Here is a 13,053-nt window from a genome sequence, read left to right as displayed (position 1 = left end):
ATTTTTTATTAAATTCTTCAATTTGTATTGGATTATTTACTTAATCAATAATAATTTTATTATATTTATATTTTATTAAATCATTTATATTTTTAACTTTTTCAATTACAAAACATCTAATATTAATGTTAAAATTAATTATTAATTATTATGATTGGTAATTTTATTTTATTTAAATTATAGTTAAAAATTATTTTTCTGATGAATTTTTAATTATACTTAAATTTTTATTTAATTAATTATTAAACTTTTATTAATTTTACTAACTCCAACAAAATTTGGGCAGCATAACGACTATATTTCAAACTATCCCAAAAATTGAAAAACCTACAAATTAAACACATATATAACCAGAATATTCCCAGAGCAATATACAGAACATTCTCATAACATGCACAACATAAACCAAGATTAATAACATATATCAAATATTTTTATATCATTTTATATCAGTAACATCAAAACAATGTATTTAATAAATATTTATAAACAAATAATATTTAATATAAAAAATATAATATATATTTTTTAATATACATAATCTAATCTATTTTTTAATATACATATTAAGCATTAAAATTAAAAAATATACATACTCCAATCAAATTTTTTTAATAAATACTAAAATCGTATTTTATTTTTAATTATTAATCTCATTTTTATAAAACTACACATATTTATTTATTTTTTTAAAAGAAAAATATAACTATAATACCAAATATCACACACATATATTTATATTAATCAATTTTCTAAAAAAATTTAACATTAAATAAACATATATACACACACATTTACACATATACATAAACATATATCATATGCATATATATAAATATATATATATTCAGATATATAAATATATACAGATACTCGGATATAAAAACATATACATATACTGATATATATATAAATATATACATATATATATAAATTGATAAATATAAATATATATATATATATAATCATATATATATAAATATATATATATAATGAAATAAATATATATATATATAAACCGAAACATATATATAAACATATATATATAAACTAACATTTTTAGTCTTATTTTACCGAGAGGAGCTACACACCTGTTTATATTAGGGAGAGAATAACAAAAAAAATACAATTACAAAACAAAATATAGAGAAAAAAATCCAAAAATGTTAAAAATACCGAATACTAGCCATGAGAGATAAGCTTCACTAACCTTGAGAGAGAAGCCACGGTGGGATTATGGCTCACGGTGGTCGGAGATATTATCACAGAGGAGAGAGAGAGAGAGAAGCTTGGTTTCGAAACTGTAAAACTGAAATGGGGAAGAAGGAGGCTCGGGCGGCTGGGTATATCGTTAAAACTTTTGCCGGCGCGTTTCGTTGCGCCGGCAAAAGTGTTTAAGTAAACCCTAAAATAAAACGACGTCGTTTTAATTATCTCGACTTTTGCCGGCGCAACGAAACGCGCCGGCAAAAGTAAGCCCACCTACCTTATTTCAAACGTGTGAAAATTTAAAAACACGTTGACTTTTGCCGGCGCGTTAGGTGAAATGCGCCGGCAAAAGTTTGTATGTTTTATTTTGAAAAATCTGGCATTACTTTTGCCGGCGCAACCCTGAATTGCGCCGGCTAAAGTCATCTTTACCGGCGTTAATTTGCGCCGGCAAAGGGTTTGATTTTTGCCGGCGCAATTCCGAATTGCGCCGGCAAAGAACTGGTTTCTTGTAGTGATTGCAGAGAGTTTCCCAGTCAGGAGGAGTAACACCAACATAAGGTTGGACCTTCACTCTCTCGTTTTCCACCTTTCCTCAACCTTAACCCAATGCTTTTTCATGGTATACCACTAGTCACTTAGATGCTTTTGCATCATCATTCCCATGGCATTGTTAATGACAAGATTGTCTTTCAGATAAATGAATTTGTCCTACAATCAAAATTTTGGAGTTTATTAAAATTTAGTAAGACAGTTAAAGATAACCTCGAACGAATGACTTCCTGATCAGCTGCCGATACTTGTTCCCAAGTTAGTGTAGTCGGGGGTACAGTCTCACGCAAAAAAATGGGTCAAGGAGTTATTGAACCACTTGCCATAATCTTTAACGGCTCTACCAGTTTGTTTATCAAACTCTACAATCAAGTAGCTCAACTTTTTCTTGGAGAGCTCATTCTCAATATTGGCACCATAATAAGGTCCCTGACCCTTCTTGGAACTACCACTGCTTTTCATTGCTTGTTTCGGCCATACTAAATTGAAATATTCATTAATTAATTTATTTCAATTTTAAAATATTCTAAATTATAATTTTGTGAATATATAAAGTAACTAATATGCTGCAATAAATCATTTTTTCAGCTACTGTCCCCATTATTCACATTTAAGTCCCGAAAGTTGATTTTGTATCAGTTATGTCCCAACATTTTCAAATCATATCATTTAAGTCCCTAAATGTTATTTTTATTTCTTTTTTCTTTCAAAATACATAAATAACATATAAAAATGGTGAATCAATCTTAAAAAAGTTAGACTACTAAATTTATAACAATACCAAACATGACATTGAAAAAAATATATATTTTCATGACATTTTAAAAAATATTTAATAGTTTTACAAATGAAATTATACAACTAAACAATATTATATCTATAAATCAATCAGATAAGCTTTCAATATCATTCAATTATTCATAGTAAGATGATTAAATCTATATTATATGTTTTATCTATCTACCATCTAAAACTATTGGCGCCTCAACTTTTACTTTCGGAAAAAAAAAATAATATACTTATTTCTAGCCCCTTTTTGCGGGTATTCTTCTGATTGTTTTCACGTGTAAAATTTGAAAAATGATTTATGATTAAAAGAAAACTACACAAAATTCAAATTTGTTCTTTGAAATAAAAAAAATATATTATTAGCTCTGTTAAGCTTAGACGTATCATATCCTTTGAAGTTCTTATTACATAATAAGGACTTTTGTACTTTTATCCATGACAGTTAATAATTAGACCAGTAACAACAGAAGACAGAAAACAGAAGACAGAAGACAGAAGACAGAAGACAGAAGACCCATGATCAACTTAAAACCATAAATGAAAGCTGCGTTATGTTTTGAAAAACAAATAATTATAGAATCCGTCGTTATATATATATATATATTCCCATTTTTGCATATTTCACCAGTCACATACATGAGGACGAAATATTAGTATGAATTGTGGTAAGTTATTACGTCACCGGGGATTAAAAATACCTGAAGAAAACTTCAAAATGGCCTAAAATGATGACTTACGGCGGTGGAGCTAAACGCTGGTTTTGATATATTACATAAAAGACCCTTGTTCTTTGCCATTATTTAATTAATTGTTTTATTCGTATGTATATATATATACAAAAAAATATGACAAGAAGCATCAGCTTCTGCTTCTTGTTGATTTGTTCTAAGTTAGACAGAAATATATTAAGTCTGGTCGATGACCTTTAAAACGCTGATAAGGTAGATGCTGACCTAACAAATGGCTTCTTGGCATCCATACGTGTTGGTCGGCTACCCTTTTCAAAACCCACTAACTAATAAGTTTGCAGATTTCTTCTCTCTCTTTTGTAATTACACTATACACAACAACAAAAAGAATAAGGGCACCTCATATATGGCCAAAATTAATCGTTTCAAAATACAGACAAAATACACATCTAAAAACAAAATTAAATATATTAAACAATTATTTTTATATCAAAATAAACACTCATGGATCGATTCGAATCTTTACGTACGTGGACACTTCTCACAAATCGTTCCCATTGACCAAACTCCCACATTCTTTTTGAATAGATTTATGCCTTTCGTAAATCTATAAATAAGACTTATTAAGAGTGTTTAAATTTTTATTCCAAATACTTAGAATCTCATATATGCTAAAATTAATTTTTATATAATATTTCCGGCGTAAAAGGTATTATCATTTGATGTTAATCTTATCTTTTAATATAATATTTGATGTTAGTCTTATCTTAAATTGTTTGGATATATTTTGATCGTGATTGTGAATACTTATTAGAAGTTTTGTCTTGGAGACTGTTTGTCACATGTCCAAATTTTTATTAGAATTGAATATTTTTAAAGAATTAGTCTGCTGAAGTAGGATAGACCCATCTAGTAAAAATTAGTCTGCTGAGGTAGGATAGAGGCATCTAGTCTTCATTAGTCTGCTGCTTGTGTGATTTCAGGAAAAATAACAACAGAAACAAAACAAGGTGGGAACGATGATGACACCCCAAATCTGGTGGCTCAAGGTCATACCTAAATGGTATTGTTTTCGGTTGCTATGAGTCATGGGAAAAGACCTGACAAATTCCACTGACTCAATTTCAAGAGGTGGCAGCATTACCTTGAATCCTGCAAGATTTATGATTGATGAAGTACCAAAGTTTCAAGGAATATGAGGATGATATCTAAGTCATCGATATTATTGAAGCTTGTAACAATTCTGATTTTCCGTGTCGTAACTATATCATGAATGTCTTAGACAATACTTTGCATAATGTGTATATTACTAAGAAGATCGACCACTAAAGAATTTTGAGTCTCTCTATACCAGAAATATAAAATAGAGACTGCTAGCGTAAAGAAATAATGTGATCATGCAAGTTCAGGAATTCCAAGTAATCTCGTATGAGATTCACTGTGAGAGTACGATACTGAGTAAGACATTCCAAGTAGCTCCAACGATTGAAAAGCTATCCCTGCATGGTGTTCAAGAGCTACGTACCTTAAGCACACGTGAAAGGAAGTGAACGTTAAAAAATGATTGTTAAAATTTGTATCGAAGAAGACTACTAGAATTCTAACAACAGGAGTTCTATTCAAGATGTGCCTAAAGCCAATATGATGCAAAAGGTCAATTTCTCTACTCTATAAAGTTGTTAATTATATAATAATTATGGGGAAATTCTATAATAGGGTGCAAGTTTTGCCCTATCGGTAGGGGTATTTCAATTTTTGGTATGTATAGAAATTATAATTTATTTTTTATATGATGATTTATATTGTAATTATAGTAAGCACTCCATTAGTTTTCAATAAATTATAAATACTTTACAATGCCAAAAATTAGAGTTTAAAATGGTTAGTTGCACGCGTATAAATTTAAAAAAAACACGAGTACAATTGATTGTTTTAACCTATTTTTGGGCATCGTAAACTGTGGTACTTAGAACTTGGAACGAGCATGAAGAAATTAACGATACTTCTTTCAAAAAAATGCTTGATATAACTACAATGTATTACGCCATATAAAAAAATTAAGTTATAATTTATCAACATGCTGACCGGAAACAAAAACATTCTTACCAGTAGGGGCTAAACTCGTACTCTTATTATAGAATTTCCCTATAATTATAAAAAAAATTATTTATAGTTGTAAATATATTGTGTGTATTTAGTTTAATAGATATATAGTTTGTTTAGGGCTTTTATTCAAATATTATATTATTTTAGACATATTTTTCATCATTTTGTATTAAACATAATCCACTAATAATTTTATTTGAAGCTTAATTAAGAAGACTAATGAAATTTCATTGGATTTCATTTGAAGCTTAATAGCAAAACAGTTGGGTCAAATATTTTGAGCACAACACATATATATGCGTTAATGTATTTCCATCAAAATTGGTTTTCACGACTTGCATAAATTAGTACTAAGATATATATATATATATATATACGACTTCTTTCGTATAGCATGGAGTATTAATTCTCAATTGGGATTTCCTCAATTAGCTATGAAGAAAAGATATGGTAAGTCATTTTCAAATCACTGAGTAATCTCTTCCCAAGGTGTTATGCATCACATACAGTCCCATTTTGTTTATTTTGTCATTTTTACACACGCACTCTCATTTTCATTGGTCTTTTATTCATATATATAAATAATTTAAGAGTGCATGGGAACCCTTTAAACTCCATTATTATCGCCTTTGGTGGCTTTTATGTAAAAGACGAAAATGTCCAAATGCTCAGAGAGTGTACAACTGTTTAAACATAAAATGAAAGAAGTATATAGAGAATAGTTTTTGTCCCTCATTGGAAACATAATCTTGTCCACTTCATTTTTTGGTTATATATAGAGAGTTTCTTCTCTCCATTTGTTCAAAGTATAAATATAACAATTTCCCTTACACCAACAAATTATAATATGCCAACCTCAGAATATTCTTTGAAAACAAATTATCCCAATAACACTAACGATGGTGATGATGATGATCACCATCGTCCCATCATCCCACTTGACTTCAAATCCGTCTCCAAGTTACCCGACTCCCACACTTGGGTGCTCACCCATCCCAACCCACTCTCAAACTCCGAGTCCATACCTGTAATCGATCTTTCCGACCCGAATGCCATCTCTCTCATGCGAGATGCCTGTGAAAAATGGGGTATTTTTCATGTCACCCATCACGGCTTTCCCTCTCAACTACTTTATGACGTTGAGCTCCAGTGCCGTCGATTGTTTTCTCTGCCGGCAGATCAGAAACTCCGGGCCATTCGATCACTCAATAGCCTTTCAGGCTACGGGTTGTCTCGAATGTCGACCTTCTTTCCTAAGCGAATGTGGTCCGAGGGGTTCACCGTCGTTGAGTCGCCGCTGGAACATGCCCATCAACTCTGGCCGCACGATCGTCAGCAACGCGATTACTTCTGGTACGTGAAAATTCGAAAACAATGCGTCTTTTTTTTTTCTTTCTTTTCAGCCAAGGGTTTCATATGAAAAAAAATTATTTTTTTGACTAAAAAAGAACAACTTTATTCTTTTCCTTTATAAAAATTATTTTTTTCGGCAGAAAAATAAATAAATTTTGAGTGGACACTGAACAGTGATATCTTATTTATTTTTTAAATTGCTAAAAATGAAATTTGAGAGGACGGTAATGTGTCCGAGCATGCAGCTCCATGCATTGCGTTTCACGTAGTAAATTTAAACCGTTTATGCAAACTTGAGAATCATATATATATATATACATGATATATATGGATATATTTTGTCTCTTAAAGTAAATCATAGTTGTTTGAAAGTCGATGATATATAGTCATTTATATATATATATATATGTATAGATCGAGTACGTACACAAACTTCAATAAAAGGAGTTTCTTTAGGTGACATCATTTACTAATTATATATGTATATCCAATAGTTTCAACCGATTGGAATCAATATTTAATATGCATATCTCTTCTATATAAAAGAAGTGTGTATAAATAAGAGAGTTTTTTTTGTTTTAATAGTATTTTTTTCCATTAACTTCAAATATTTTTATATTTAGTAAACGGTAAACATAATTTACACTTAAATAAAATTAAATAAATAAATTAAAATAAGATATTTTATAATAATAATTATTTAAAAATAATAAAACTATATATTTTTTAACTTAAATAAAATTTAATTAAACTTAATATTATATTAAACATATAATTTAAAATATTTTGTTGTCACTACCAAATCCAAAAACTAGACAAACATAAACTTAAACAAAAATAAATTAATTAATTAAAATAAGATATTTTTATGATATTTTATGATAATTTAAATAATTAAATCATATTTATTTAAAAATAATTAAGACATACATATTATTTTTCTTATCTTATAAATTTGTGTGATAGTTTATTTTTTATTAAATGATTGAGACTTTTTTTTCATCAAATTCAACAAAAGACTTTGCGAGATACATAAAAAAAACTAAAAATAATTAAAGGATACATATTATTATTTACTATAAGACGTAGTCTATTTTTATTTTATTTATATTATTAGTTTCATTTTAAATATTATTGTATTTTATATATATATATATATATATATATCATGTAGCTTCAATATTGTATTTAGTTATCATATATCTAAAAATTATTAATATAAATATTTATATATATTATACTTGCCGGCTAGTATATATATTTATAAATACCCACGCATATAAATAGATTCAGATTTCGTCCCAATTCTGTTTGTTCTAGAACCGTCGATTGATCGGACGGTTATCACAATTATTATATATTTTTTCTTTCTAAAAATACTAAAATATATCAAAAACATAGAATGGAGACCAAATTTGTAAAAATCCAGTACCATTTTAACTAGGGTGCTATAATTAATTCTACTACAGTACTCCTTTGCAACCGCCACCGATCAACCCCAGTAGAGGTTGCTGCATGGGAAATGGTTTAATATTTTGATCGGTTAGCTGTAGGTTTATGTAGCGACAGGCTGCACCCTTAGCTATACCATAACCCCAAAGGAGACTATATACAGCCACTTCTCGTCTCTCCTCTCTCCTCTCTCTCTCTCTGTAAATATATATATATATTAAAAAAAGCACACACGCACATTTTATCTTCTTCTTCTTTTTTTATTTTTATTTTTTTGAGATAATAAGAAGACAACCCAAGTGTCAACTTAAATAAACTTTTATTTATATAATTTATCTTTGTTAGATCTTCGTTTCTCTTTAACCTACCCACTAATTAACTGGTTTTTTAATAAAAATAAAGAATGCATAAAGTTCCCCCAAGTCCTATATTTGTACTTTTTCAAACGAATTAACTTGCCTATACGATTATTCAACTATTAAATCTCAAGCCATGCATATCATAAATTTAAAATCCGCTTATTATCTTAATTATAATCTTGTTTATTGATTGCGCATAAATTAAATACATACAGCTCATCACATTCAAATTATACAAATATTTTCCACTCTCTTGATGATTAATTATGGTTATTCATTGGCCTATTTAAAAGTGCGATATGATTTTCAGAAGCACCAAAACACAGTAATGTGCATTATATATTATATTTATAAAATAAAAACAAAAACATTTCTTCACATTTGTTTTTTTATGACACGGGTTTATCTTTAAAACACGCATTAATATATTAAATTTTAATGTGTATCTGTCTGCCGTCTGGTTATTCCTGCAGCAACGTGATGGAATCGTGCCAAAAGGAGATGAGCAGACTCGCTGAGCATATGATGGGCCTGATGTTTCGGTCTTTGGGCCTAAGTCAACAAGATTCAAAATATGCTAAGCCCAAATATGGCTACAAAACCTCTCATGGCCCACTTCAGTTAAATTCATACCCAGTCTGTCCGGACCCAACCAAAGCTATGGGCTTGGCTGCTCACACGGACTCCTCATTGCTTACTCTACTATGCCAAACCAGTAGTGCTAAGGGTCTCCAAGTCCACAAGGAGGGGATCGGGTGGGTACCGGTGCATGCAGTTTACGGTGCACTCGTTGTCAATGTAGGAGACTTGATGCAAATTTTGTCTAATGGACGTTTCAAGAGTGTGTTACATCGCGCGGTTGTGAACAAGACACATCATCGGTTGTCGGTAGCATATTTCTATGGCCCACCGAAAGATGTGAAGATTGAGCCATTGATTCAACTCACTGATATTAATCATCCTCCTTTGTACCGTCCAATCACATGGAAAGAATATCTTCATATTAAGGCCAATCATTTTCACAAGGCACTTGAGTTTATCAGGAGGGCTCAATAACCTAAACTTTGCCCCATGAACTACTTTCAGTCACATTCCCTTTTGAGTGTAATAAATCCAAATCAATTTTCAGTTTTTTCTTTTGAGGTATTTCAGGTTTTTTTAAATGATTAATTGTTTGTATTGCATTGCATTCGAGTTTAATATTTATATTTTTTGAAATATATCCACTGTTATTTCTTAAATGTATATTTAGAGTGATATTATTCTATTAATAAGCTAAATTTCTCGTGTTATATAATGATTAAATTTGATTAGCTTAAAAGGATCTTAATTTATTCAATGTAATTAAGTTAAAATTGTTATAATTATGCACTTTGGAAGTTAGCATTTACTATAGTGGTTTGGACAATTTGGAATATCTTTCAACTAAAAAAAATACTTAATTTCGTTTTACTCGTCTCCAACTTTTGTTATTGTTTGTCTTCAAAACAGAATCCATCATTTTAATACTGGCACAAAAATTCTCATACTAATTTTCTTATCTTATAAAGTGTCTTTCTTTTCAATCATTTAGGGAGCCGTTTGGTATGCAGAAATCTAGAAACGGAAATGAGAATCTGAACACTTTCTCATATTTGGTACTGAGTTTAAGTTTTTGTTACCGGTGAAACTATAGTCCAGGAGTTTTAACTTATCTTGATTCTGGGTTTAAGTGAAACTCATCTAACATATGGTTTTTAGATACACAGGAATATGAAACACTTCAAAACAAATTATTATTATTTTTAAAAAATTAATCTTAAACTAATAATTTTTTGGTTAATGATTTATTTTATTTTTGAAACTTATAATATAAAAACAAATATAAATATATCAAATTATAAAATGATAAATAATATTTGTTTATTTAAAGAAATTAATATGTAAAACATTTATATCATTACTTTAGTTTAAAATAACAAATTAAATATTATTAAAAATTATACTTAATTTTAATATATAATTATTATTATTTTTAATTTTATTAAAAAAATATTTCACGAGTAAAATTGTTTATAAATTATAATCTAATAAAAAAATGATAACTTTTTAAAATATTATTTGCTTTTTATAATTATATTATTTTTATATTTTGCTAAATGGAGTGGGACGGGTTACTTCCACATGAACTAGTCTTTTATTCTCTCTGTATCATTACTCTTAATAAAAATAATTTGACCCAATCAACCGAATGTTCAGCCTTTGGTGTTTCATTTTAGCCACTTTTATTCAACAAAAACAAAAATAATCAATTGAATAAGTCATCATAAAAAATCATTTTTTAATTTTTTTCAAAGCAAAGTCAAAAAAATATTTAAATAAAAAAATAATATTGGAAAATAATAGAAGCCTCTATCACAGAAGGAAAAAAAAAAGCCCTGTAAATCTGATGAGCTTCAGAAATGTTGACCACCGATGTGGATAAAAGTGAGTGTGATCAAATTAAACTAAGGGAAGCTTTACCTTAAGCCTAATTACTTCTATTACGATAACTAAATTAGATAGGGCATATAATATAAACAAAGCAATAAGTATCATCTCTTATTGGGAATTTAACAAAATTAAGAACCCTTTACATTATAACCCCGTGATTTTAACAAAATAGACTTTCTTCCAAAGTTTGTTCTGACTACATTCGTTAGCTTTGGTACGAGAACTTTCTTCGTTGGACTAACTGAGACTGGGTGGTGTCATTGCCTAATTAAAGACCCTTGTCCCTACTACAATATTGTGTAACAAATATAAAAAACTCAGAAAAGATCTTAAATATTGCTCATTATTTGTTACAGAGTATGATTTAAAATTATTTCCAATGTTGTCAGCATATATAACAAAGGCAGCAACCTGTCACTTCCAGAGCTTGACACAGTTATCGAGACCTACAAAACCAGTGACCTTTGATACGGGCAAAGAAGAAACCAGCTTGTCATGAGCATGGAGAGTCATTGTCTTGCTTTCATCCATGTTCCAAATCGCCACCTGGTTAGATACTTGAGCTTAGGCATGCTACTTGGTATGTGAATTCCAACCAGGCATCTAACACAGCCCCTAATGACTATGGACAATACAAAAGAGTTTACAGTGTAAATATGAGATAACGTGAAGTTGATTAAATTTTATGTTAGAACTAATATAGTGGAGAAGAACAAAATATATAGTAATATATTTAATTGAAGAACAGAAAAAATAAATACAAAATAATAAATTATAAAACTGATAAGTGAAAAGCAAGCCGAGGCACGTAAAACACGATTTCCTTAAAGCAGATTTGCCCCCTCTACCTGATTGGTGTTAGAGGATACGTGAGCAACCACTTCCCAGGATACAACGACTAACGAGTAGAGGAATACACCACTTTCACTACTCCAGCGAACTCGGATTAATACCTTCACTCTATCACCTTAAGACTTACGAAAAACAAAGAAGAAGAAGACAAAAGAGCTTTTTGTGAGTGACTCTATTTTGTTGGTGTGTCTAGAATGAAAGGTGAAGCCTCATTTTATAGGCTTCATATGGGGTGGAATACCAAGTGTAAACACAAGGGAATTAATGCCAAAAATCCCACAAAATTAGTGATATTGATCAATCAAAATCTTTACCATAATTTCTGATATCGATCAGAATATTTACCATTTTTACGGTGATTACATCCTTGACCAAATCTGCATTTATTAGCAGCTATCAATGGACCACATTTAAGGCATCAATTTTTCATTCACACATTAGCCTAAATTGGCTATTTATTATATATAAAATATAATTTTTCCAACAATCCCCCACATGAATGAAATTGATCAACAATAAGGAATACACAGAGAAAAGACTCACAATGAATTGACAAGACTCGACTCGACTCAACACGGTGATAGAATTCTACGGTAGATACCTGCATAGGATAGGTGGGTGTTAACCTTTGAACCTTCCCTTGTGAAAATATATTTACCTTACTAGCTGATCAGTGGACGCGATGTCTTTGAACTGTCTGCTGTTGATGTAAATGACGATATATCTCACACAGATATCTTCCTGGCATCATATCGGTTCTCATGATTATGTTCATTTTGGCCATGAACATCCGCCTGGTTCTGCGAGAGGTTTTAGAGAATTTAGCCCCCACAATTCTCCTTTGAAGCGGCCCCACTTCTCTCTCACATAGGTGACCTCTTAATTAAGAACAATCTCGCATTGCCCCGTTCGAACTTCCGACGCATAAGGGTCATTAAAAGCTTAATGCTTATCCTTTTTCCAACGAGAATCACTGTTTCATCAACAGAATGGGTAGGGTTAGTCCCCACAGTGATCTTATAAGGTTTATATAATTAGGTTGTCCCATTGAACCTAGATCTTGGGATCTCCAGTCAACTAGGTTGGGTTTTCCTTTATATCTACCTTATTTCTTATGGGCTTAAGTCCCATTCCTTCTGATGTCTTTTCAACTTGATCTCTATTTAACCCTTTGGTTAGCGGATCCGCAATATTATCTTTTGACTTCACATAGTCAATTG

At 30.1% G+C, this 13,053-nt stretch overlaps 1 protein-coding gene across 1 annotated transcript; it reads left to right on the top strand.

Moving 5' to 3' along the window:
* The first annotated feature begins 6,192 nt into the window (after nt 1–6,192).
* On the top strand, nt 6,193–9,779 carry LOC133795322 (gibberellin 3-beta-dioxygenase 3-like). Its single transcript, XM_062232776.1, has 2 exons — nt 6,193–6,698; nt 8,983–9,779. The coding sequence occupies exons 1-2, from the start codon at nt 6,193–6,195 to the stop codon at nt 9,563–9,565; spliced, it is 1,089 nt and encodes a 362-aa protein (XP_062088760.1). The 3' UTR covers nt 9,566–9,779.
* The last annotated feature ends 3,274 nt before the right edge of the window (nt 9,780–13,053 follow it).

Source organism: Humulus lupulus, chromosome 8 (assembly GCF_963169125.1).
Source record: "Humulus lupulus chromosome 8, drHumLupu1.1, whole genome shotgun sequence".
Classification (NCBI taxonomy): Eukaryota; Viridiplantae; Streptophyta; class Magnoliopsida; order Rosales; family Cannabaceae; genus Humulus; species Humulus lupulus.
The sequence above is the reverse complement of the archived record's forward strand: the minus strand, read 5'-3'. Positions and strand labels throughout refer to the sequence as shown.